The sequence below is a fragment of the Macaca nemestrina genome, chromosome 20, assembly GCF_043159975.1.
Source record: "Macaca nemestrina isolate mMacNem1 chromosome 20, mMacNem.hap1, whole genome shotgun sequence".
Taxonomy (NCBI): Eukaryota; Metazoa; Chordata; class Mammalia; order Primates; family Cercopithecidae; genus Macaca; species Macaca nemestrina.
In genome coordinates, this window is record NC_092144.1 from 19,017,760 (window position 1) to 19,045,555 (window position 27,796).

Below are 27,796 nucleotides of genomic sequence, written 5' to 3' on the forward strand. Positions count from 1 at the left end.
TGCGCCGAGAGGAGGGGCAACTTCCAAAGCCGGAAGCGGTCAGTTTTCGCGCGGGTCCGGGTTTTAGTTTCTCGGTGAGGCCCCTGGTGCCCCGGGTACCGCAGATTCTGTCCTGTGGGACCTGCTCTGGCTGCTCCAGCCCCAGGGAGGACCCAGGAAACCCGGAAGCCGGAAATGGTGAGCGTGCGGAGTCGGGCGTCCAGAGACCTGAGGAAGAGCTGGTCGGAACCGGCAGTGGCGGGACCCGGGGCTCCCCGCGGCGACTGTGGGGTCTGGGACCCGAGTCCCCCAGGCACAGCTCGACCCTTGGTCCCCTCGGTCGCAGGGTGGAGCTTGACCAGCCGCCGGGACCCCGGGTGTCATGTCCCGGCCCCGGAGCCCTCTCAGGGCAGCTCCGCGCCCGCAGCGCCGCGTCTCCCCAGGTTGTGCTGGGGCCACAGGAGGGTCTTGGGGGGATCCTGCCTCGGGTGTGGGGTTCGTGCGGGAGGAGCCGTGGCCTGTGGGGTCCCCAGTTCCGCCTCCTTTAGGCGGCCCCCGTTTCCTTCGGAGTCTTCCAAAGGTATGGGAAACTGGGTTTCAAACCCACGACCCGGTCCCCCAGCCTCACTCCTCCCAGGACTGCAATAAATCCCTAAATTTCCCCGCATTCCTCAACCCTAAGTTCTCCCTCCACTACATTCGCTTCACATTATTATTATTTTCATTATTTCTATTATTTTTGAGACGAGGCTCGCTCTGTCGCCCAGGCTAGAGTGCAGTGGCACAATCTCGACTCACTGCAACCTCCCCCTCCCACGTTCAAGTAGCTGGAATTACAGGTGCCCGCCAACACGTCCAGCTAACTTTTGTATTTTTAGTAGAGACAGGTTCACCACGTTGGCCATGCTGAAGTCCTGATCTCAGGTGGTCCGCCTGCCTCGGTCTTCCAAAGTGCTGGGATTACAGGCTTGAGCCACTGCGCCTAGCGTTTTAATTGTCATCTTTTCCAAGGAGCCCTAGATGGCACTTCTTAAAAGGTTCGTTTTCCGTTTGTGAACATTTCACATGCGAGCAAAGCAGAAAATAACCCCCAGACACTCCGATATTTAAAAAATCACTGTGCCTGCCCTCTTTTTACCTTCCCTAGGCGCGGACACCTTGTCAAGACTGTCTTTGGGTGGAGGCTCCTCTTGGGAACTTCAGAGGGTATTGGGTCCTCAGCCCACCCTCCTATCTTACTGGTCCTGGGTTTCAGGACCGTACAGGGATTTGTTCCAGCTGCCCTGGGAAGAACGGGTGAAAAGTCTGTCCTGGTGTGGTTAATCTTTCCTGATTGTTTGATGAGCCTCCTAGGGAGGAGTTCTTTCTTTTGAAAATAAATTTCCTTAGGAAATTCCAGAGGGAGTCCCTGCTGGCCCTTGGGGGTGGGGTGGGGCCAGAAACAGTAGAAAGAAACTTCCTTCTGAGGCAGCTCAGGCTGGAATGCAGTGGCACAGTCATGGCTTACTACAGCCTCAACCTCTGGGGCCCAAGCAATCCTCCTGCCTCAGGCTCCCAAGAAGCTGGGACCACAGGCATGCGCCATGCCTGGCTAATTTTTATTTTTTTTTGTAGAGACAAGGTCTCACTATGTTGTCCAGTCTGCTTTGGAAGTCAAAAGAGATTCTCCTGCCCAGGTGGCTCACGCCTGTAATTCCAGCACTTTGGGAGGCTGGGGCGGGAAGATCTCTTGAGCCCAGAAGTTTGAGACCAGCCTGGGTAACGTGGCGAGACCCCATTTCTACAACAAATACAAAAATTAGCTGGGTATGGTGGCGCATGCCTGTAGTCTCAGCTACTCAGGAGACTGAGGTGGGAGAGTCACCTGAGCCTGGGAGGTTGAAACTGCCCTTAGCCCTGATTGTGCCACTGCACTCCAGCTTGTACTACACAGTGAGACCGTTTTTTAAAAAAAGGAAATCTTCCATTATGTCTGCAGAATATGAATACATTCCCACAAAAAAAAAGGCATGGTAGGCCGGGTGAGGTGGCTCACGCCTGTACTCCCAGCACTTTGGGAGGCAGAGGCGGGCGGATCACGAGGTCAGGAGATAGACACCATCCTGGCTAACACGGGGAAACTCCGTCTCTACTAAAAATACAAAAAAACTAGCCGGGCGTGGTGGCGAGCGCCTGTAGTCCCAGCTACTCGGGAGGCTGAGGCAGGAGAATGGCGTGAACCTGGGAGGCGGGGCTTGTAGTGAGCCAGAGATGGTGCCACTGCACTGCAGCCTGGGCGACAGAGTGAGACTCTGTCTCAAAACAAAAACAAAAAAGGTATGGTAGATACACAGAAATTACTGATTTACAAAGATTCACCAGCACATCAGCTCGTCTCCTTTGCAGGCTGGGGAATTTGTGATGGTGGATAACTGTTCTGTTTTGTGTTATCTGGATTTGACAGATTAATGCTGAGTCCTTTGGGATAAGTTTGGCAACATCTAGAAGTAGTCAGATATGATCTTTTGTTTACTGAATGGTTTATTACGGAAAAAATACTGAATGACATCTGAAAGTGATAGATACTCGTCTCTTTTCCTAAGGATACTATTCCTACTCACAGGGCTCTCTCATGTTCTCATGTAATCACAGTTATTTCCCAGAGTTGCTGCCCCCTAATATTAATACCATCACCTTGGGTGTTAGGATTTTTTTCGTTTTTTTTTTTTTGCGACGGAGTCTTGCTCAGTCGCCCAGGCTGGAGTGCAGTGGCGCGATTTTGGCTCACTGCAAGCTCCGCCTCCTGGATTCACGCCACTCTCCTGCCTCAGCCTCCCGAGTAGCTGGGACTACAGGCGCCTGTCACCACGCCTGGCTAAATTTTTTTGTATTTTTAGTAGAGACGGGATTTCACCATGTTAGCCAGGATGGTCTCTGTCTCCTGACCTCGTGATCCACCTGCCTCAGCCTCCCAAAGTGCTGGGATTACAGGCGTGAGCCACCGCGCCCGGCTGGGTGTTAGGATTTCAATGTGAATTTGGGGTTGCTGGAGTGCAGTGGCTCCATCTCAGCTCATTGCAAACTCCGCCTGTCAGGTTCAAGTGATTCTCCTGCTTCAGCCTCCTGAGTAGCTGGGATTACAGGCACCAGTCATCACGCCCGTCTAATTTTTGTATTTTTTTTAGTAGAGATGGGGTTTCACCATGTTGGCCAGGCTGGTCTTGAACTCCTGACCTCAGATGATCCGCCTGCCTTGGCCTCCCAAAGTGCTGGGATTACAGGTGTGAGCCACTGTCCCTGGCCTTTTTTTCTTTTTTTTTTTGAGACAGTCTTGCTCTGTCATCCAGGCTGGAGTGCAGTGGTGCAATCTCAGCTCACTGCAACCTCTGCCTCCCTGGTTCAAGTGATTCTCGTGCCTCAGCAACAAAGTAGCTGGGACTACAAGTACCTGCCACTATCCCTGGCTAATTTTTTTTTTTTTTTTTTTTGAGATGGAGTTTTGCTCTGCCGCCCAGGCGGAGTGCAGTGGCGCAGTCTCGGCCCACTGCAACCTCCGACTCCCAGGCTCAAGCGATTCTCTTGCCTCAGCCTCCCGAGTAGCTGGGATTACAGGCACGCACCACAGCGCCCAGCTACTTTTTGTATTTTTAGTAGAGACGGAGTTTCACCATGTTGACCATGCTGGTCTTGAACTCCTGACCTCAGGTGATCCATCCGCCTCGGTCTCTTAAAGTGCTGGGATTACAGTTGTGAGCCACCGTGCCCAGCCTAATTTTTGTATTTTTAGTAGAGACAGGGTTTCGCCATGTTGGCCAGACTGGTCTTGAACTCCTGACCTCAGGTGATCCACCTGCCTCAGCCTTCCAAAGTGCTGTGATTACAGGTGTGAACCACTGTGCCTGGCCTGATATTTTTCAGTATATACTTTTTTCATCATAATCATTTTATTCATGAGACATTTTAAGACTTCAAGAAAAATTTCAGTAGGCTTTATTTTCTAAAAATTTACTTCAGCGGCTTGTAACTAGCAATTCAAGATGAACTGAGGGCAGGAACACTGGCAAACACCTGTAATTCTAGGTACTTGAGAGGCTGAGGCAGGAGGATCAATTGAGCCCAGGAGTTCAAGTCCAGCCTGGGCAACATAGTGAGATGCCCATCTCTTAAAAAAAAGTGTGTTTGTGTGTACATATGAAAATTATATATATGATTTTATATATGTATTTATAAATTATATGTATGATTATATATTTATAAATTTATTTTTTTACTTTCGTGACAGAGTCTCGCCCTGTTGCCCAGGCTGGAGTGCAATGGTACAATCTCGGCTCACTGCAACCTCCGCCTCGCAGGTTCAAGCAATTCTCCTGCCTCAGCCTCCTAAGTAGCTGGGATTACAGGCGTCCTCTACCACACCCAGCTAATTTTTTGTAGCTTTAGTAGAGATGGGGTTTCACAATGTCGGTCAGGCTGGTCTCGAACTCCTGACCTCATGATCCACCTGCCTCAGCCTCCCAAAGTGTTGGGATTACAGGTGTGAGCCACCATGCCTGGCCCTATTGTTTTTGCTATTTTGGGTTTTTTGAGATTCTATGTACATTTTATTTAATTAATTATTTTTTTTTGAGACAGTCTCACTCTGTTGCCCAGACTGGAGTGCAGTGGCGTGATCTTGGCTCTCTACAACCTCTGCTCCCCGGGTTCAGGCGATTCTCCTGCCTCAGCCTCCCAAGTACCTGGGATTACAGGCACCTGCCACCACGCCCAACTAATTTTTTGTATTTTTAGTAGACACGGGGTTTCAACATGTTGGCTAGGCCAGTCTGAAACTCCTGAGCTCAGGCGGTCCTCCCACTTCGACCTCTCAAAGTGTTGGGATTACAGGCGTGAGCCACTGTGACTGGCTGGTATTTTTATTTCGGAAAAAAAAACAAAAAACAAAAAACAGACACGAGATTTTGATAGGGATTGTATTGAATTTGCAGATAATTTTGGGTAGTATTACCTTCCAAATAATGTAGAGTCTCTTTTTTCTTTGACACAGAGTCTCGCTCTATTGCCTAGACTGGAATGCAGTGGCACAGTCTTGGCTCACTATAGCCTCCTGGGTTCTGCCTCCTGGGTTCAAGCGATTCTCCTGCCTCAGCCTCCCGAGTAGCTGGGACTACAAGTGCATGCCACCACACCTAATTTTTTTGTGTATTTTTATTAGAGATGGGATTTTACCATGTTGGCCAGGCTGGTCTCAAACTCCTGACCTTAGGTGATTTGCCTGTGCCTGGCGTTTTTTGTTTTCTGTTTTGTTTTGTTTTGTTTGAGATGGAGTCTTGCTCTGTCCCCTAGGCTGGGGTTCAGTGCCATGATCTTGGCTCACTGCAACCTCCACCTCCTGGGTTCAAGCAATTCTCCTGTCTTAGTCTCCGGAGCAGCTGGGATTATAGGCACACGCCACCACACCTGGCTAATTTTTGTATTTTCAGTAGAGACGGGGTTTCACCATGTTAACCAGACTGGTCTCGACCTCCTGACTTTGTAATCCTCCCACATCGGCCTCCCGAAGTGCTAGGATTGCAGACATGAGCCACCACACCCAGCCAAATAATGTAAAGTCTTTGAACACATGAACACAAGATATTTTTCAATTCATGTCTTTAATTTCATTTAGCAACATTTTGTTATTTTCAGTGTACAAACAGTCTTTTGACTTCTTGGTTTGTAATTCCTAAGTGTTCAATTCTTTTTTTTTTTTTTTTTTTTGAGACGGAGTCTGTCACCCAGGCTGGAATGCAATGGTGTGATCTCAACTCACTGCAACCTCTGCTGCCCGAATTCAAGTGATTCTCCTGCCTCAGCCTCCCAAGTAGTTGGGATTTCAGGTGCCTGCCACCGCGCCCGACTGATTTTTGTATTTTTAGTAGAGATGGGGTTTCACCATCTTGGCCAGGCTGGTCTTGAACTCCTAACCTTGTGATCCACCCGTCTTGGCCTCCCAAAGTGCTGGGATTACAGATGGGAGTCACTGCGCCCGGCCTATTCAATTCTTTTTGGTGCTATTATTTGTGGTATTGTTTTCTTAATTTCTTTTTCTCATTATTCATTTATGGTGCGTATAAATGCAACTGACTTTTTTGGTCTTGAGACAGTCTCCCTCTGTTGCCCAGACTGGAGTACAATGGTGTGATCTCCGCTCACTGCAACCTCTGCCTCCTGGGTTCAAGTGATTCTCCTGCCTCAGCCTCTCGAGTAGCTGGGACTACAGGCATGGGTTACCACACCTGGCTAATTTTGTATTTTTAGTAGAGATGGGGTTTCACCATGCTGGTCAGGCTGGTCTTGAACTTCTGACCTCAAGTGATCTACCCGCCTCGACCTCCCAAAGTGCTGGGATTACAGGCGTGAGCCACTGCACCTGGCCCCATTGTTTTTCATACATTGAACCATCCTTGCATTTTCTGGATAAATCTCTCTTGATCATGTCATATAATCCTTTAAATATGGCAGGTATGATTTGCTAGCATTTATTGAGGATTTTTTGCATTTATATTCGTAAAGGACATTTGTGGTTTTCTTTTTTGTAGTGTCAGCATAATTTTGACTTCATAGAGGGAGTTTGGAAATGTTTCCTCTTCAGTTTTGGAAGAATTTGAGGAGGATTGATAGCAATTCTTTTTTAAATATTTGGTGGATTTCAGCAGTGAAACTCTTTGGTGTTCTGGGTTTTGTATTTGTTGAGGTTTTTAAAATTATTATTATTTTTGAGATGGAGTCTTGCTCTTTTGCCCAGGCTGGAGTATAGGTGGTATGATCTTGGCTGACTGCAACCTCTGCCTCCTGGGTTCAAGCGATTCTCCTGCCTCAGCCTCCTGAGTAGCTGGGATTACAGGCATGCACCACCATACCCAGCTAATTTTTGTATTTTTAGTAGAGACAGGGTTTCACCATGTTGGTCAGGCTGGTCCTGAACTCCTGACCTCGTGATCCGCCTGCCTCAGCCTCCCAAAGTGCTGGGATTATAGGTGTGAGCCATCACGCCTAGCCTATTATTATTATTTTTTTGAGACAGAGTCTCGCTCTGTCACCCATGCAGGAGTGCAGTGGCGTGATCTCGGCTCACTGCAACCTCCGCCTCCCAGGTTCATGCCATTCTCCTGCCTCAGCCTCCCGAGTAGCTGGGACTACAGGCGCCTGCCGCCATGCCTGGCTAATTTTTTGTATTTTTAGTAGAGACGGGGTTTCACTGTGTTAGCCAGGGTGGTCTCGAACTCCTGACCTCATGATCTGCCCGCCTCTGCCTCCCAAAGTGCTGGGATTACAGGCGTGAGCCACTGCGCCCAGCCAATTTATTAATTTTCTTTTTTTTTTTTTTTTTTTTTTTTTGAGACGGAGTCTCGCTCTGTCTCCCAGGCTGGAGTGCAGTGGCCGGATCTCAGCTCACTGCAAGCTCCGCCTCCCAGGTTCAGGCCATTCTCCTGCCTCAGCCTCCCGAGTAGCTGGGACTACAGGCGCCCGCCACCTCGCCCGGCTAGTTTTGTGTATTTTTTTAGTAGAGACGGGGTTTCACCGTGTTAGCCAGGATGGTCTCGATCTCCCGACCTCGTGATCCGCCCGTCTCGGCCTCCCAAAGTGCTGGGATTACAGGCTTGAGCCACCGCGCCCGGCCAGCCACCGCGCCCGGCCTAATTTTCTTAATTTATGCTATTTTTTTGAGACGGAGTTTCACTCTTGTTGCCCAGGCTGGAGTGTAATGGCGTAATCTTGGCTCACTACAAGCTGCGCCTCCCAGGTTCATGTGATTCTCTTGCCTCTGCCTCCCAAGTAGCTAGGATTACACGCGCCAGCCACCACGCCCAGGTACTTTTTTGTATTTTTAGTAGAGACGGAGTTTCACCATGTTGGCCAGGCTGGCCTCGAACTCTTGACTTAAGGGGATCCACCTGCCTTGGCCTCCCAAAGTGCTGGAATTACAGGCATGAGCCCCCGTGCCCGGCTGTTTTTTTTTTGTTTTTTGTTTTTTTAATTTATTACTATGTCAATCTCCTATTACTACAGCTCTATTCAGACTTTTTGTTTTTTCATGACTCAGTCTTGGTATATTGTGTATGTGTAGACATTTGTCCACGTAATCAATTATCTAATTTGCTGAAGTATTCTGAAGGACTTCTGAAACTAAGCCTGAGTTGTACGGTTGTATAGTTTTTTGTGCTCTGCTGTATGTATGTATTCTGCTGCTGCTGTTGTGACTGTAAGGGTTGAGGTGAGGGGAAGCATTCTATTGACCTATGACTTAGCCTCATTTAAAGATAATAGGCCGGGCACAGTGGCTTATGTGTGTAGTCCCAGCACTTTCAGAGGCAAAGGTGGGCAGATTGCTTTAGCCTAGGAGTTTGAGAGGAGCCTGGGCAACACAGGGAGATCCTATCTCTACAAAAAATACAAAAATTAGCTGGGTGTGGTGGTAGTAGGGGACAAAGTGGGAGGATCGCTTGAGCCTGGAAGGTTAAGACTGCAGGGGCCATGATTGTACCACTGCACTCTAGTCTGGACAACAGAGTGAGATCCTATCTCAAAAAAAAATATTATATCAATATTTATTTATTTATTTATTTGGAGACAAAGTCTCACTCTTGTCACCCAGGCTGGAGTGCAGCAACAGAATCCTAGCTCACTGCAGCCTTGAATTCCTGGGCTCAAGCAATCCTCCTGCCTTAGCTTCCCAAGTAGCTAGGACCACAGGCACCTGCTAACATACCCTGCTAATGTTTTAAAAATGTTTTTTCTGGAGATGGCCATAACTTTTACTTTTTTTGTTTTTTGAGGTGGAGTCTTGCTCTTTTGCCCAGGCCCACCACACCTGGCTAATTTTTGTATTTTTAATAGAGACTGGTTTTCACCATGTAGGCCGGGCTGGCCTTTAACTCCTGACCTCAAGTGTTCTGCCCCACTACTCTACAATGTCTGCTCTATTATTAACTAAGTTTTCATATGAATACTGGCCCATTGAAGACTCTCTTCTTTTCCTTTGATCTATTTGTTTATCTCCCTGCTAATAGTATGCTGTCCTGAATGTGATGGTTTGGAAATCCTTGGTGTGTGTTAGGCAAGCCATCCACCAGCTATTCAGGAGGCTTTGGCAATTATTAGATGTTAATTCCTGCACACCAGGTAGTGGGAGGTTTGGAAAAGTAGCTTTTGTTGACCTAAAATGTCTGTTTTGAGGATTTTTTTTTTTTTTTTTTTTTGAGACAGAGTCTCGCTCTGTTGCCCAGGCTGGAGTGCAGTAGCATGATCTCGGCTCACTGCAATCTCCACTTCCTGGGTTCAAGTGATTCTTCTGCCTCAGCCTCCCAAGTAGCTGGGACTACAGGCATGTGCCATCAGGTCTGGCTAATTTTTTGTATTTTTAGTAGAGATGGGGTTTCACCATGTTGGCCAGGCTGGTCTCAAACTCCTGTCCTCAAGTAATCCACCCGCCTCGGCCTCCCAAAGTGCTGGGATTACAGGTGTGAGTCACCATGCCCAGCTGTGTTGGGTATTTATGAAATTTTATAAGGATATCATTTGGAAAAAGGGACATCTTATTGAGGTTTTTCTAGGAACACGTGTCATCTTTCCACTTACTCCATTCTGCTTTGATAGAAATTTAAAAATTCTTCCATGAGGACGATTAAATATTGATTATGAGTCTTATTTACTACTTGATTAAATTTGGTCTAGAGTAAACTGCTTGCAACCTTCAGAATATTCTCTCTTGGTATAACCACATGGGATGAGCTCAATTCCCCAGTGGACAAGTTGTGACAACAAGTGTGACATATGTCTACTAGGAAAGCTCATTCAAGACTCAGTGCCCAGGGTGTTTTTTGGGGGCTAGTCTCCTAGGCACCGCTGCTAGTTTGGAGCAAAAGAGTAGGCTTTCAGAAGGAAAACAGTTCAGTCAGTACCATCCTGTTTGTCAATAGTAAACCGTTTAGCCACAGTGAGCCACTTTGTCACTTAGGTTGATGGGATCCCTCTTGTAGTCTAAGTTCCCCCTGATAGTAGCAAAGGTCGAACTTGGTGAACAGGCCTTTCTAAGGAGACCCAGACTCAGGACTGCTGAAAGGAGTGCTGTCTGCGCACCAGGTGGCGGCAGTTTGTTGTGACGGAGAGATCCTCTCTGCAAAGAGCATTCGGGGCAACGCAGCAGCACAACTGACTCCCTGGACCCACCGCGGAGAGGGTGTTCCTCCTCTGCGGCTGGCTCTCTGAGTAGGTCAGTTCTCACACCGGAACTGCTGTGAGGGAGGAAGCGCATGTAGATAGAGAGGAGGAGGCTGATGACTCAGTCATGGAGTGAGTGAGTGGAGAACCCGGTGTCATGGGATCACTCACGTATTGGGTAGAGATCCCCAGTGCTGAGTCTCACCCCTCCTCCTCCACCCCTGTGGGATGTTTCAGGACTCAGTGGCCTTTGAGGATGTGGCTGTGAACTTCACCCAGGAGGAGTGGGCTTTGCTGAGTCCTTCCCAGAAGAATCTCTACAGAGATGTGATGCTGGAAACCTTCAGGAACCTGGCCTCTGTCGGTAAGGAGGACAACATTTCCTTCCTTAGTCAATTAGAAGACAAGTGTGCTTTGGTCACCAGTGTGGTTGCACAATTTGGAATGTGGAAAGAGAATATGTTGGTGAATAAATCGGGCATCGTGGGCCAGGTACAGTGGCTTACCCCTGTAATCCTAGTGTTTTGGGAAGCCACGGTGGGAGGATTGCTTGAGTCCAGGAGTTTGAGACCCTCTTGGGCAACATGATGAGACCCTGTCTCTTTAAAAAAAAAAAAAAAAAAAAATACACAATGGTGGGGGGTGGGCAATTGTGGTGGCTCATGCCTATAATCCCAGCACTTTGGGAGGCTGAGACAGGTGGATCACCTGAGGTCAGGAGTTTGAGACCAGCCTGGTCAACGTGGCGAAACCTCATCTCTACTAAAAATACAAAAGTAGCTGCGTGTGGCAGTGCATAGCTGTAATCCCAGCTACTCGGGAGGCTGAGGAAGGAGAATCACTAGCACTCAGGAGGTGGAGGCTGCAGTGAGCAAAGATTGTGTCACTGCACTCCAGCCTGGGTGGCAGAGTGAGACTTTGTTTCAAAAAAAAAAAAAAATCAGGTATTGTGGCAGTGTTTAATGAACTTAGAACCTAGTGATTTTTCTGTAGTTTTAAGTAATTCATGATGATTTCTCTGGGTCTACATTTTAGGAATCCAATGGAAAGACCAGGACACTGAGAATCTGTACCAAAATCTGGGGATTAAGCTAAGGTAATCTGTACTCACAAGAGGAAGAATGTAATAAAGATTCTCTTGAGGGAATCTTAGCACGTCAGGAAAATAAAAAAAAATACGAGACAAATAAGTACAATGTTAGATTTTTAACTGATTATTAGAAGATTGCCACCAAAAATCTATCCTTCAATGTAATATAGATATTGAGTGTCTGGACAGGGTACTAAGAATCTGTGACATGGATGTCGCTGTTTGGATAATAGCTATGGGGAGCTGGGTAGCAGAATCATCAATACACTTCCTTTCTAATAATTCTGACCTGGCAGAAAACCTCCACTGTTCCTGATTTTGGTAGCAGCATAAGTCTTAAGACATGTCCATTAATAGAAAAGCGTGAATAAACCATGCGCTTGTCATTTGTCATAGAAGTCTGGTGGAGAGACTCTGTGGACGTAAAGAAGGGAGTGAACACAGAGAAACCTTCAGGCAGATTCCTGATTGTCACCTGAACAAGAAAAGTCATACCGGAGTGAAACCATGCAAATGCAGCGTGTGTGGGAAAGTCTTCCTCCGTCATTCATTCCTGGACAGGCACATGAGAGCTCATGCTGGACACACAAGATCCGAGTGTGGTGGGGAATGGGGAGAGAAGCCCCGTAAACAGAAACAACGTGGGAAAGCCTCCGTCTCTCCCAGTAGTGGTGCACAGCGCACAGTAACACCAACTCAAAAGAGACCTTATGAATGCAGGGTGTGCGGGAAAGCCTTTAATTCTCCTGATTTATTTCAAATCCATCAAAGAACTCACACTGGAAAGAGGTCCTATAAATGCAGGGAAATAGTGAGAGCCTTCACCGTTTCCAGTTTCTTTCGAAAACATGGCAAAATGCATACTGGAGCAAAACGCTATGAATGTAAATACTGTGGAAAACCTATCGATTATCCCAGTTTATTTCAAATTCACGTTAGAACTCACACTGGAGAAAAACCTTACAAATGTAAACAATGTGGTAAAGCCTTCATTTCCGCAGGTTACCTTCGGACACATGAAATCAGATCGCACGCGCTGGAGAAACCCCACCAATGTCAGGAATGTGGGAAAAAATTCAGTTGCTCCAGTTCCCTTCACAGACATAAAAGAACCCATGGTGGAGGGAAACTCTACAAATGTCAGAAATGTGCCAAAGTCTTTAGATGCCCCACATCCCTTCGACAACATGAAAGGGCGCACACTGGAGAAAGACCTTATGAATGTAATAAATGTGGTAAAACCTTCAATTATCCCAGTTGTTTTCGAAGACATAAAAAAACTCATAGTGGAGAAAAGCCATATGAATGTAAAAGGTGTGGTAAAGCCTTTGGGTCGTGCAGTTCCCTACGAAGACATGAAATGATTCACACTGGAGAAAAGCCCTTTGACTGTAAACAGTGTGGTAAAGTCTTTACTTTTTCAAATTACCTTAGGCTTCATGAAAGAACTCATTTGGCTGGGCACAGGCCGTGCTTTGGCAGGAGGTAGGTGGATCACCTGAGCCCAGGAGTTTGAGACCTCAGATATCCCAGTTCTATTCAGAGCCTCAGATATCCCAGTTCTATTCAGATATCCCAGTTCTATTCAGAGCCATAAAAGGACTAATACTGGAGAAAAATTGTAGAAATATACAGAATATGGGGAAACTCTCATCGCTATCATCTCCATTCAAAGACACATGTCAGTGCACAGTGGAGATGGATGATACGAATCGAAGAATACACACTGGATGGAAATGTTAGGAGTTTGGAAAATACAGGAAACTTCAATTTTAACAATTATTAAAATTCACATGGGCTGTGCACAGTGGCTCTCGCCTGTAATCCCAGCACTTTGGGAGGTTAGGGTGGGTGGATTGCTTGACGCCAGGTATTCAAGACCAGCCTGGCAACATGGAGAAACCCCATGTATACAAAAAAATACAAAAGTTAGCCAGGGATGATGGTGTTTGCCTGTAGTCCCAGCTACTTAGGAAGCTGAGGTGGGAGAATTGCTTGAGCTTGGAAGGTCGAGGTTGCAGTGAGTGGAGACTGCACCACTGGACTCCAGCCTGGGCGACAGCAAGACCCTGTCTAAAAAATTGTGAGAACACCCACTTGAAAGAAATCCTATAAATGTAAGTAGTTTTGAAAGCCTGATGCAAATTAATAATTATATAATGCTCAAAAACTTAATCATGAATGAGTTATTATACAAAGTCATATAGCATTTATCGGTGGCTCATTCTTTTTCCTTTTATTTTTTATTTTTCGAGATGGAGTCTTGCTCTGTTGCCCAGGCTGGAGTGTAGCGGCACAATCTTGGCTCACTGCAACCTCTGCCTCCTGGGTTCAAGCAGTTCTGCCTCAGTCTCTGAGTAGTTGGGATTACAAGTGCATGCCACCACGCCTGGCTAATTTTTTTGTATTTTTAGTAGAGATGGGGTTTTGCCATGTTGTTCAGGCTGGTCTCGGACTCCTGACCTCGTGATCCGCCGTCCTCGGCCTCCCAAAGTGTTGAGATTACAGGTGTGAACCACCGCGCCCAGCCTTTTTTTTTTTTCCCCCCCGAGACACAGTCTCGCTCTGTTGCCTAGGCTAGAGTGCAGTGGCACGATCTTGGCTCACTGTAGCCTCTGACTTCTGGGTTCAAGCAATTCTGCTTCAGTCTCCGAAGCATCTGGGATTACAGGCGCACGCCATCATGCCCAGCCAATTTTTTGGTATTTTTGTAGAGACAGGGTTTTTCCACGCTGGCCAGGCTGGTCTTGAACTCCTGACCTCAAGTAATCCACCCTCTTCGGCCTCCCAAAGTACTGAGATTATAGGCATGAGACACCGTACCCGTCCCCTGTGGCTCATTCTTTGGATTATGGGTTTCCACTTTTGCAAGGTAACCTGAGAATTCCACAGATACTCTTTAAGCAGTGGTACCTGAGGTTTAATAGGAAGTGTTTTTATCTTAAGTCAATTAATAAAATTTTTTTCTATCCATTTTAGTTTTCGTTTTCTTTTTCTATCCATTTTAAAGAGTGTTGGATCTGTGGGTGAATTGAAATTTATTTCTAATATGTAAGCAGATTTAATTTTTATGTAGTGTTTAATTGTTCTGTGATTCATGAGCCACTACAAAATGAGTCTTTTATTTGTTTGTTTGTTTGTTTTCGAGACGGAGTCTTGCTCTGTTGCCAGGCTGAAGTGTACTGGCGTAATCTTGGCTCACTGCAACCTCCACCTCCTGGGTTCAAGTAATTCCCATGCCTCAGACTCCCGAGTAGCTGGGATTACAGGCGCACGCCGACATACCTGGCTAATTTTTTGTATTTTAGTAGAGACAGGGTTTCATTGTATTGGCCAGGATGGTGTTGATTTCCTGACCTTGTGATGCACCCTGCCTTGGCCTCCCAAAGTGCTAGGATTACAGGAGTGAGCCACTGCGCCTGGCCCATGAGTCTTTATTAATAGAGATTTCTTACTGGTGTTATGAGGCAGGTTCTGCATATTCCTCACCCATCATATGTATTCCACTTGCCTTTCTTCTGGGGAAAAACGCCTCTTTTTTATGGGGAAAACTATTCTTTTTGGCATGATTCAATGTTTACTCCATTTTCTTTGCTAATAAGGACTTGGTATCAATTTATAAGTATGTAAAGTTTACCGTAGAGTGTTGTCTCATGTGACTCATTCTCATTTTTTGCCCTTTAGTCTTTGTTGTTATTTCTGAGTATTATTTGGATGATTCCTTTTGACTTAAGGACAGCCCTGTGATACGACAATATTTTTATCTAATCTGATGGAGAAAGCATTCAGTCTCCTGATCAAGTATGATGTTAGCTGCAGGTTTTTAATAAATGCCTTAATTCAGTTTGAAGGAGTTCCCTTCTGTTCATTATTTATTGAGTGTTTCATCAAGTGGTATTGAACTTTTTCAAATGATTTTTTGCATCTATTGGGATGATCCTGGTTTTTTTTTTTTTTTTTTTTTTTTTTTTGACACAAAGTTTTGCGCTTCTTGCCCAGGCTGGAGTGCAGTGGTGTGATCTCGGCTGACTGCCACCTCTGCCTCCCGAGTTCAAGCGATTCTTCTGCCCCAGCCTCCTGAGTAGCTGGGATCTCCACACCTGGTTTTTTTTTTTTTTTTTTTTTTTTGAGACGGAGTCTTGCTCTGTCACCCAAGCTGGAGTGCAGTGGCTGGATCTCAGCTCACTGCAAGCTCCACCTCCCGGGTTCACGCCATTCTCCTGCCTCAGCCTCCCGAGTAGCTGGGACTACAGGCGTCCACCACCTCGCCCGGCTAGTTTTTTGTGTTTTTTTAGTAGAGACGGGGTTTCACCATGTTAGCCAGGATGGTCTCGATCTCCTGACCTTGTGATCCGCCCGTCTCGGCCTCCCAAAGTGCTGGGATTACAGGCTTGAGCCACCGCGCCCGGCCCTGTTTTTTTTTTTTTTTAATATTTTTAGTAGAGACGGGGTTTCACCATGTTGGCCAGGTTGGTCTTGAACTCCAGACTTCAAGTGGTCCACCCACCTCAGCCTCGTAAAGTGCTGGGGTGAGCCACCGTGCCCAGCATATCCCACAATTTTTTTTTTTTTTTTTGAGACAAAGTCTTGCTTAAAGTTCAAAATCAGTAAATTGGACACACTTCATTACTATTATTATTTTTGAGATGGAGTATCGCTGCTCTGTTGCCCAGGCTGTAGTACAGTGGCTCAATCTCTGCTCACTGCAACCTCTGACCCCCAAGTTCAAGTGATTCTTGTGCCACAGCCTCCTGAAATCTCAGCTGTGATTATAGGCATGTGCCACCACGCCCAGCTAATTTTTGTATTTTTAGTAGAGACAGGGTTTCACCATGTTGCCCAGGCTGGTCTCGAACTCCTGGCCTCATGTGATCCGCCTGCCTCGGCCTCCCAAAGTGCCTCCCAGGTGTGAACCTGTGTGCCTGGCCTCATTCAAGCCATTGAATGTGGGGGGAGAGGTGGAGAAAATCATTTGTGCTGAGTCTGTGGATGTTATATGCCAAGGAAGAGGCTCAGTTGATAAGAGGGCTCAGGAGAGCCTTGTGAGAGCTTGGTCAAGGACTGAATCTTTTGCCAGTATGTAACGTTATATACAGCACGTGACATATACAGGTACCTATGTATATTGGAGACTGCATTAAGGGGATTCTGCACAGCTGAAGCCCTGACGTGTGGACACCGAGTTGGGGTGGTCACACTTGAGAGTTTGGGATGTTGTTGATACTAGGAGACCCAGGGACAGCTCTGGCCTCTGAAAGGACCATTGAATTCAACCCCTGGAATCCACCCAGACCTTGAGCGTATTTTCTCCTTGCATAGCATCACTCCCCCATGACCTGTCGGGGCAGCTGTGTTCACTCCTCTGCGTCCTCTACCTCACGTCCTCCTGAGCACTTGGTATTTCTACTCTGGTGATAAAAGGTCCCAGTCTCAAGTCTCCTCTCAGGTGACACTGTGACTCGTGCCTGTAATCCCAGCACTTTGGGAAGCTGAGGCAGGCAGATTGCTTGAGGTCAGGAGTTTGAGACCAGTCTGGGCAACATAGTGAAACCCCATCGCTATAAAAAATACAAAAATTAGCCAGTTGTGGTGGTGCACACCTGTAGGCCCAGCTACTTGGGGGGGCTGAGGCAGGAGGATCGCTTGAGCCAAGGAGGTCAAGGCTGCAGTGATCCATAATCACACCACTGCACTCCAGCCTGGGTGATAGAACCCTGTCTCAAAAAAAAAAAAAAAAAAGAAGGCCAGGCAGAGTGGCTCACACCTGTATCCCAGCACTTTGGGAGACCTAGGTGGGCAGATCACCTGAGGTCAGGAGTTCAAGACCAGCCTGACCAACACAGTGAAACCCCCATCTTTACTAAAAATACAAAAAAATTAGCGGTGGCTCAAGCCTGTAATCCCAGCACTTTGGGAGGCCGAGATGGGCGGATCATGAGGTCAGGAGATCGAGACCATCCTGGCTAAAATGGTGAAACCCCGTCTCTACTGAAAAATACAAAAAACTAGCCGGGCGAGGTGGCGGGCGCCTGTAGTCCCAGCTACTCGGGAGGCTGAGGCAGGAGAATGGCGTGAACCCGGGAGGCAGAGCTTGCAGTGAGCTGAGATCCGGCCACTGCACTCCAGCCTGGGCGACAGAGCGAGACTCTGTCTCAAAAAAAAAAAAAAAAAATAGCCAGCCATGGTGGCACACACCTGTAACTTCAGCTCCTCGGGAGGCTGAGGCAGGAGAATCTCTTGAACCTGGGAGGCAGAAGTTGCAGTGAGCCGAGATTGAGCCACTACATTCCATCCTGGGCAACACAGTGAGACTCCGTCCCCCCAAAAAAAAGAAAAAAAGTCCAGTGGTGGCCAGACACATGGTGGGCTTGGGAACGGAAATGCTGGGTGCCCTCCATGGTGTCCTGCTAAGATAAGTAAACAACAAAAAGGAAGGGGCCCCAGGTGGGGGAAGACGCAACAATTGTTCTGAGAAACAGCTAATCACAAAACAACTCAGGGGCACAATGACCTCCCCCATGACCCTATAAAGTTTCCGTCCAGCCCCCACCTCTTGGCAGACAGCTCCTTCTCTGCTGTGCTGCCCGTTGCACTTGCAGTGTATTTTCCTACTTTCTCTATTAAACTTGCCTTTCTTTACCCACAACTGTCTTGGTAAATTCCTTTACTGCCCCTGAAACTGGCTCTAGCTAAGTGCACCCAAGACATACTCCAGCCTGGGCAACAGAGTGGGACCCTGTAAAACAAAACAAAACAAAAACCCAAAAGATTAGCCTCTTTAGGCTCTCAAGGACAGCATTTTTTTTTTTTTCATTGCTAATGAAAGAGAATCCAAACTTTCTGTGAAGCAAAAGTCCCTCATTTCTTGGTGTGTTCCAGGAAGTCCACTTTTTAGATTTGGAGGATTCAGTCATGAAAGAGCTGACTGCTGTATTTGGTGGAGGTGAAGGGACTCCAGCCCAGGGAGAAGTGCCTCCCCGATCTGGGATCTGGGATCTGCTGGCCTCAATGACCCTCAGATGCAGTCGAAGTGGGTGAACACAGCCTGGAAGCTCAGGAGGCCTGAATGGAGGGGAGGGAATAGCACTGCTCTAAGCTCAGGCCTGCTGATGGGGACGGGACCAGCAAGGCTCAGCTCTTTGCCTCTGGGCAGGTTTGGAAAAGGTCCTTGGGATGGAGTGACTCTTATGACCTCTTTCAGGGACTCCAGCATTTTTAGCATCTCCTCCATTGCCTCTTCTTGTTTAGAGTTTTTGAACCTCTCCTCTTGCAGTTCTTGACAGGGAAGTTAAGTCTTCCATCAGCATCGAGTTGATCCTCCTCATCTTTCTGTAAGCATCTGTAAGGCTGGTTTGTTTGTTTGTTTGTTTGTTTTTGAGACAGTCTCACTCTGTCGCCCAGGCTGGAGTGCGGTGGTGTGATCTCAGCTCAGCTCACTGCAACCTCTGCCTCCCGGGTTCAAGCAATTCTCTGCCTCAGCCTCCTGAGTAGCTAGGATTACAGGCACCCGCCACCATGCCTGGCTAATTTTTGTATTTTTAGTAGAAACAGGGTTTCTACTATCTTGGCCAGGCTGGTCTTGAACTCCTGACCTCCTGATCCACCTGCCTCAGCCTCCCAAAGGGCTGGGATTACAGGTGTGAGCCACTGCGCCCAGCCAAGGCTGGGTATTTTTTTTTTTTTTTTTTTTTTTTTTTTTGAGACGGAGTCTCGCTCTGTCGCCCAGGCTGGAGTGCAGTGGCCGGATCTCAGCTCACTGCAAGCTCCGCCTCCCGGGTTTACGCCATTCTCCTGCCTCAGCCTCCTCAGTAGCTGGGACTACAGGCGCCCGCCACCTCGCCCGGCTAGTTTTTTTGTATTTTTTTAGTAGAGAAGGGGTTTCACCGTGTTAGCCAGGATGGTCTCGATCTCCTGACCTCGTGATCCGCCCGTCTCGGCCTCCCAAAGTGCTGGGATTACAGGCTTGAGCCACCGTGCCCGGCACTTTTTTTTTTTTTTTGAGACGGAATTTGGCTCTGTCGCCCAGGCTGGAGTGCAGTGGCCGCATCTCAGCTCACTGCAAGCTCCGCCTCCCGGGTTCACGCCATTCTCCTGCCTCAGCCTCCCGAGTAGCTGGGACTACAGGCGCCCGCCACTTCGCCCGGCTAGTTTTTTGTATTTTTTAGTAGAGACGGGGTTTCACCTTATTAGCCAGGCTGGTCTCGATCTCCTGACCTTGTGATCCGCCCGTCTCGGCCTCCCAAAGTGCTGGGATTACAGGCTTGAGCCACCGCGCCCGGCCAAGGCTGGGTATTTTTAAAGATGCCTTCTCTAGCCTGGCATTCTCCAAAGATGCCTCCCTCTCTGCATACTCTTTTTTGGCAGCACTTGAGCTTGGCGAGAGTTGGCATTTCTCCTCAATCTGAGCAGCCACGGCTTCCGCAAGCTGCTTTTCATGTCTTCCATAAAGTTGACTCCTAACAGACTGAACAAGTCTCAATAAAAACAGGAGACATGACCAGACATGGTGACTCACGTCTGTAATTCAGCACTTTGGGAGGCCGAGGTGGGCGGATCACAAGGTTAGGAGATCAAGACCATCCTGGCTATCAAGGTGAAACCCCGTCTCTACTGAAAATACAAAACATTAGCCTGGCGTGGTGGTGCATGTCTGTAGTCCCAACTACTTGGGAGGCTGAGGCAGGAGAATCACTTGAACCCAGGAGACAGAGGTGGCAGTGAGCCAAGATCGCACCACTGCACTCCAGCCTGGGCGACAGAGCGAGACTCCATCTCAAAAAAAAAAAACAAAAAACCAGGAGACTCACCAGTAAGCTGATGAGATGTGGACGCACCAGTGTCGCCCCCTTGAGGCTGTGGAAAGTGAGCTGCGGACTCAGGTCACAGGGCAGCAGCTCCACCACCACCTTGCCCAGGTTCCCAAGGGTCAGCCCAGAGCCCAGCTCCACAGAGGATCACAGCCCCTCCGTGGCACTGCAGCCACCACAGGACTGTACCCAGTAACCATGGATCCCAGTATCACGACAAATTCCAGATAACCCTCAACACTCTGCCTGGAACCCAGCCAGCAACAGACATCCCGGATTGGTCCATTATACAGCTTGTACTGGGCAGTGGGATTTGTAAATGAAATGGGCCTGCCTCCATTGCTGTGTAATCATTCTCTCCCCCTCTTTCTTGTTCTTATATAAAATTAAAAGATAGTGAAATGAGGCTGGGTTGCGGTGGCTCACACCTGTAATCCCAGCACTTTGGGAGGCTGAGGTGGGTGGATCACTTGAGACCAGGAGTTCGAGACCAGCCTGGCCAACATAATGAAACCCCGTCTCTACTAAAAATACAAAAAATTAGCCCGGTGTGGTGGCAGGCGACTGTAATTCCAGCTACTTGGGAGGCTGAGGCAGGAGAATTGCTTCAACCCAGGAAGTAGAAGTTGCAATGAGCCGAGATTGTGCCATTGCACTCCAGCCTGGGGGACACAGTGAGACTCTGTCTCAAAAATTAAAAAATAAAAATAAGAAAAGTGAAATGTGTCCATCAACTGCAGGGCTTTACAGCTTTTTAAAACTTTATATACCCTGCAGCATATAACAGCACTATCAAACTATCAGTTATATCCATTAACTCAGGAATCAGCCCCTTGGTAACTTGTCAATTAACACTCACCTGCCCCACCAAAGGCTGTGTCTGTTTCAATTTGTATTAACAAATCAATGTATCAGTTTGTCCAGGTCTTCAACTTCACAAAAAGTCTTTTTTTCCTTACTATTTTTTTGAGAGGAAGTCTCACTCTGTTGCCCAAGCTGGAGTGCTGTGGCAAGATCTCAGCTCACTACAACCTCCACTTCCCAGGTTCAAGCGATTCTGCTGCTTCAGCCTCCTGAGTAGCGGGGACAACAGGCATGCGCCACCAAGCCTGGCCTTTTTTTTTTTTTTTTGTATAGTAAAGACAGGGTTTCACTATGTTGGCCAGGCTGGTCTCAAACTCCTGACCTTGTGATCCACCTGCCTTGGCCTCCCAAAATGCTGGGATTACAGGCGTGAGAGCCACCGCACCTGGCCTCTTTTTCTTATTTTTTTGAGACAGGGTCTCACCCAGGCTGAGAGCAGTGGCAGGATCACTGCTTACTGCAGCCTCGACCTTCGGAGCTCAAATGATCCTCCTGCCTCAACATGCCGAGTATCTGGGACTATGGGTGTGCACCCAGCTAATTTTTTTTTTTTTTTTGAGATGGAGTCTCACTCTGTTGTCTAGGCTAGAGTGCAGTGGTATGATCTTGGCTCACCGCAACCTCTGCCTCCTGGGTTCAAGTGATTCTCCTGCCTCAGCCTCCTGAGTAGCAGGGACTACAGGCGTTCGCCACCATACATGGCTACTTTTTGTATTTTTAGTCAAGATGGGGTTTTACTATGTGGGCCAGCCTGGTCTCGAACTCCTGACCTTGTGATCCGCCTACCTTGACCTTCCAAAGTGCTGGGATTACAGGCATGAGCCTCTGGGCCTGGCCTTTTTTTATTTTTTATTTTTTTTGAGATGGAGTTTCACTCCTGTCGCCTAGGCTGGAGTGCAATGGCACAATCTCGGTTCACTGCAACCTCTGCCTCCTGGGTTTAAGTGATTCTCCTTTCTCAGCCTCCGGAGTAGCTGGGATTATAGGTCCTGCCACCACACCCAGCTAATTTTTGTATTTTTAGTAGAGACAGGGTTTCACCATGTTGGCCAGGCCAGTCTCGTACTCCTGACCTCAGGTGATCCACCCGCCTCGGCCACCCAAAGTGCTGGGATTACAGGCATGACCCACCGCACCCGGCCCAGCTAAATTTTGTTTGTTTGTTTGTTTATTTTTTGTAGAGATGATCTCCTTTGCCCAGGCTGGTCTCCAACTCCTGGATGCAGTCTATCTTCCCGCCTTGACCTCGCAAAGTGCTGGGATTACAGGTGTGCAGCTGGCATGGTTATGGTTTAACATTATGAATATAATTAATGCCACAGAATGGTGAACTTAAAATGGATAAAATAAAATTTTGTATGAAAACTTTAAAGATCATAAAAAAAACCCTTTAGCTCTATGAAACACCTGGTTAGGCTGGGCGCAGTGGCTCATGCCTGTAATCTCACTTTGGGAGGCCGAGGTGGGAGGATCATTTGAAGTCAGGAGTTTGAGACCAGCCTGGCCAACAGGGTGAAACCGCATCTCTACTAAAAATACAAAAATTAGCCGGGTGTGGTGGTGGGCGACTGTAATCCCAGCTACTTGGGAGGCTGAGGCAGGAGAATTGCTTCAACCCAGGAGGTGGAGGTTGCAATGAGCTGAGATTGCGCCACTGCACTCCAGCCGGGGAAACAGAGTGAGACTCTGTCTCGAAAAAAAAAAAAGAGAAAGAAAAAAAGAAACACCCAGGTAAGATGATGAAATAAGCTCCTGAGTGGGAAACTATTTTCAAACTGTACATACAGCAAAGAACTAGTATCTACTGTGTATATATATATATATATATATATATATATATATATATATATATATGTAAAACTGTCACCCTTATTTGGAAACACAGACATCTAACAGTGATGTCACCATATGTAATAAAGGGATTCTAGGAATGAGCCACCACTCCTGACTCTTAGAGAATTTTGAAATATAAAAAGCCATGATATCTCCAAGGCAATCAAATTCCTATTCTCACTGGTATATTAAGAAAAACAGACCACACGCATTTGCTCACACCTGTGATCCCAGCACTTTGGGAGGCCGATCACTTGAGCCCAGGAGTTCAAGACCAGCCTGGGAAACATAGTGAAATCCCATCTCTATTAAAAATTTAAAAATTAGCAAGGCGTGGTCACCTGCTTCTGTAGTCTCAGCTACTCAGGAGACTAAGGTGAGAGGATTGCTTGAGCCAGGAGGTGAAGGCTGCAATGGGCTATGATTGAGCCACTGCACTCTAGCCTTGGTGACAGTGAGACTGTCTCAAAAAAAAAAAAAAAAAAAGAGGCTAGGCGTGGTGGCTCATGCCTGTAATCCCAGTACTTTGGGAGGCTGAGGTGGGCAGATCACTGGAGATCAGGAGTTTGAGACTAGCCTGTTCAAGATATTTGGTGAAACTCCGCCTCTACTAAAAATACAAAAATTAGCCGGGCATGTGACGCGCACCTGTAATCCCAGCTACTCAGGAGGCTGAGGCAGGAGAATCGCTTGAACCCAGGAGGTGGAGATTGCAGTGAGCCTAGATTGTGCCACTGCACTCCAGCCTGGGTGACACAGCGAGACTCTGTCTCAAAAAAGAAAAAGAAAAAGAAAAGAGGAAAAAGAAAAAAGGGGTACGTAAATTTGGCATAAACCTGGAAACTCAATACTGTCAACAAATTGGACTAAAACCCCTAATGAATTTACTTATTTCAACCATTTTATTCAAATATGCATATCCTACACAATACACCCAGTTAAAGTGTACAATTCATTGGTATAGTATATTCACAGATATGTGCAATCATCACCACAGTGGATTTGCATCACCTGAAAGAGAAACCCTGTACCCTTTAGGTATCCACTCGCCCCTCATCCTCTCCCATCTTTCTTCCTCAATACCCAGCCCAAGGCAGTCAGCAATTGACTTTCTTTCTCTGCAGATTTCTCTGCTCTGGACTTTCATATGAACGAAATCATACCATATGGGGAATTTTTAACTGGGTTTCATTTACCATCGTTTTTTGAAGGGATATCCATGTTGTAGTTTGGTCCTGTACATCATTTAGATTTATGATGGAATTATTAATATTTTTCATTGTATGGCTATTACATATTTTATCCGTGCATTCAATAATGGATTGGTTTCTACCTTTTGGCTGTCACGAATAACACTGCTATAAACATTCATGCTCAAGGTCTTGTGTGGACATATGTTTCTATTTATTTCTACCTACAACAGAAACTGATGTCATATGGAAATTCTGTTTAGTAGTTTCTTTTAAATTTAAAAGGCTTGAAGATTTATTATTTTTTTCTTGTGGCAAAAACTCTTAAGATTAAATATACCGGCTGGGCATGGTGGCTAACATCTGTTATCCCAGCACTTTGGGAGGCCGAGGCAGGTGGATCACCTAAGGTCAGGAGTTCGAGACCAGTCTGGTCAACATGGTGAAACCCCATCTCTACTAAAAATACAAAAATTAGTTGGGCGTGGTGCTCTGTGCTTGTAATCCCAGCTACTCAGGAGGCTGAGGCATGAGAATTGCTTGAATCTGGGAGGCAGAGGTTGTAGTGAGCCCAGATCGTGCCACTGCACTCCAGCCTGAGCAACAAGAGCAAACTGTCTCAAAAAAAAAAAAAAAAAAAAAAAAAAGATTAAATATACCATGTTAACCCCAAGTGTATAGGTCGGCAGTGTTGTCTATTCACACTGTTGGAAAACAGATCTTCAGACTTTTTCAATCTTGCAAAACCCAAAATCTATACCCATTAAACCAACTGCCTACCACCCCAGCCCCATTCTACAGCCCCCATTCTCAGCAACGACCTTGCTGCACTGTTTCTGCATTTTGACTACTTCGGCTAGTCCATATGGGCGAAATCCTACAGCATTTATTGTTTGATGACTGCCTCATTTCACTCAGCCTAATGTCCTCAGGGCTGGATGCAGTGACTCACGCTTGTAATCCCAGCACTTCAGGAGGCCAAGGCAGGTGGATCACTTGAGGCCAGTTTGAGACTAGCCTGGCCAACATGGCAAAACCCTGTCTCTATTAAAAATACAAAAATTAGCCAGATGTGGTGGTGTGTGCCTGTAATCCCAACTACTCAGGAGGCTGAGGCAGGAGAATCACTTGAACCCAGGAGGTGGAGGTTGCAGTGAGCCGAGATGGAGCCATTGCACTCCAGCCTGGGAGACACAGCGAGACTCTTTCTCAAAAAACAAAAAACCAATATTAAGTCATCCGATCTATGAGCTTGGAATTCTCTGAGAATACAGAAAAACACAATAGTTATTTTTCTTACTATCAAACAGTAACATGCAACACTTCTGCGACCAGATGTGGGGGATTTTTCCACACACACCAAGCAAGCAGTTCTGCAGAGCATTCCTCTCCAGCAGACACCAGGAGGCTGCCGCCTAACTGAACTAAATTTGGATGCTACTTGGAGATAGCATCAGATTCCACAGGTTCAGGTCCCAGTGCCACAAGACTGCCCTCACCTCACATGCCAGTTTTTTTTTTTTTTAATTAATTAATTTTTTTGAGATGGAGTCTCTGTCGCCAGGCTGGAGTGCAGTGGTGCGATCTTGGCTCACTGCAACCTCCACCTCCTGCATTCAAGCCATTCTCCTGCCTCAGCCTCCCAAGTAGCTGGGACTACACACGCCTGCCATCACGCCTGGCTAATTTTTGTATTTTTAGTAGAGTCGGGGTTTCACCATGTTGGCCAGGATGGTCTCGATTTCTTGACCTTGTGATCCGCCTGCCTCGGCTTCACAAAGTGCTGGGATTACAGGCATGAGCCACCATGCCTGGCCTGGAATTCTTAACAGGACCATTAGGATTAAACAGATTTTACCGGGGGTCTGAAGAAATGATGTCATCAAGCACCTGGCTTGACTACATCATTGGATATTGGTGATAAACTTAAACTTCAGCCCCTCTCTCCTCCAGGTGAGGCAGGGAACTTAAGGCCAATTCGTGCTGACTTCCTAAAGCTGGATCAAAGGAAAACACCAAGGTCTGGGGGCAGGGAATCTAAGGCCAATTAACGCCAACTGCCTAAAGCTAAACCAAATGGAAAAACCCCATCTCCCCAAGCCTGGAGTAGCAAAGCATCAAAGGCTACTTTCCCTCCAGCCCTCCCACTTCCGCCACATCTCAGATGGAAGGGAAAGTGCCCTGGATTGGCTGCGGGCCAAGCACCGGCCATCCCTTCATCTTCAGAGGGCACCAATTCACCTCAGCCTTTAATTAGCCACCAGCTAAATCCTTCATCCAGATAAGGGGTAACTGATGGGGACCTCGAAAGGAGTACTTAAAACCCAGAAAACTTTGCAACTGACCCCTTGAGCTGCTTGCTTGGGCCCACTTCCACCCTGTAATGTGCTTTCTCCCTTTAATAAATCCTTGCTTTTGCGGCTTCGTTCCTGGGTTTCGTTCCTTTGTGTGTTTTGTTCAGTTCTTTGTTCAAAGACTCCAAGGACCTGGACAACTCACACTCATGGCCTTCCTTCCAGTCACACAGGGAGGTCAGGGGTGAAGCGGAGTATCCCAGCCATCTAATCACACGGTTGCTTCCCCTGGCAACCACCCCATCCTGAGGCTATCGGGGCCCCCAGTCACTAGTCACCTCATCATCACTTTGGTGATTCCAAGACTTTTAGGAGCTGTAGGCCAAGGAAACAAATCAAAATCAATATTTCACAATATAACAGATGTCTTTCTAGGTATTTGTATTTTTTTTTTTTTTTTGAGATGGAGTCTCTTGTTGCCCAGGCTGCAGTGCAGTGGTGTGATCTCGGCTCACTGAAACCTCCTCCTCCCGGGTTCAAGTGATTCTCCTGCCTCAGCCTTCCAAGTAGCTGGGACTACATGCGTGCACCACCACGCCCGGCTGATTTTTGTATTTTTAGTAGAGACAGGGTATCACCATATTGGCCAGGCTGGTCTCAAACTCCTGACCTCAGGTGATCCGCCTGCCTTAGGCCTCCCAAAGCGCTGGGATTACAGGTGTGAGCCACTGCGCCCGGTGTCTTTAGTTTCTTTTAGCATTGCTTTGTAGCTTTCAGTTTAAAAGTCTTTTATCTTATTGGTTACATTTATTCTCAAGTATTTGTTTGTTTTTGTGCCATTGTAAATGGGATTGTTTTCTTAATTTTCTTTTCTGCCTGGTCACCGCTAGTGTGTAGAAACACAATGTATTATTTTTTTCGCTGATTTTGTTTCTTTCAACTTTGCTGAAATCTCATACAGTCAGCCCTCCATATTCCTGGGTTCTGCATCCATGGATTGATTCAACCAGCTATGAATTGAAAATATTCAGAAAAAAATTGGTTGGCTGTGTCTGTAATGAATATGTGCTTTCCCCCCCCTCATTATCTCCTAAATGACTTATTATAACAACTATTTACACAACAGTTGCATTGTATTAGGTATTATAAATAACCTAGAGATGATTTAAAGTATATAGGAAGATGAGTGTAGGTTATGAGAAAAGAACGTTTATCTGAAGAATGTGAGACTGTGGCAGGCCAGGTCTCAGTAACGCAGACCTCCGTAACAACTGTTTCAGTACTGAGTGGTTAAGTTAAATATTAAAAGCCAGAGCCCTTACATAAAGGTTGGGATGTAACAAAAGCCCACCAAAAAGTTTTTCCTAGGCCTTTCCTGGGCTTTAATGCATGACAAAAATAATGAAGGAAATCTTTTTTTTTTTTTTTTTTTTTTTTTTTTTTGAGATGGAGTCTCACTCTGTTGCCCAGCCACGATCTCGGCTCACTGCAACCTCCGCCTCCCAGGTTCAAGCGATTCTCCTGCCTCAGCCTCCCAAGTAGCTGAGACTACAGGTGCGT

At 46.9% G+C, this 27,796-nt stretch overlaps 2 protein-coding genes across 3 annotated transcripts in view; one reads left to right on the plus strand and one right to left on the minus strand.

Moving 5' to 3' along the window:
- Positions 1 to 14,221, plus strand: LOC105486652 (zinc finger protein 101). The gene is made up of 4 exons (XM_011749947.2): positions 1 to 177; positions 10,396 to 10,522; positions 11,194 to 11,254; positions 11,645 to 14,221. The coding sequence occupies exons 1-4, from the start codon at positions 175 to 177 to the stop codon at positions 12,735 to 12,737; spliced, it is 1,284 nt and encodes a 427-aa protein (XP_011748249.2). The 5' UTR covers positions 1 to 174; the 3' UTR covers positions 12,738 to 14,221.
- Positions 11,357 to 27,796, minus strand: part of LOC105484732 (zinc finger protein 14) — a 51,699-nt gene continuing 35,259 nt past the window's right edge. For both annotated transcript variants that reach the window (XR_989703.3, XR_011617362.1), the window contains one exon: positions 11,357 to 27,246. The gene's annotated coding sequence lies outside the window, so the exon portion shown is untranslated. The remainder of the gene's footprint in view (positions 27,247 to 27,796) is intronic.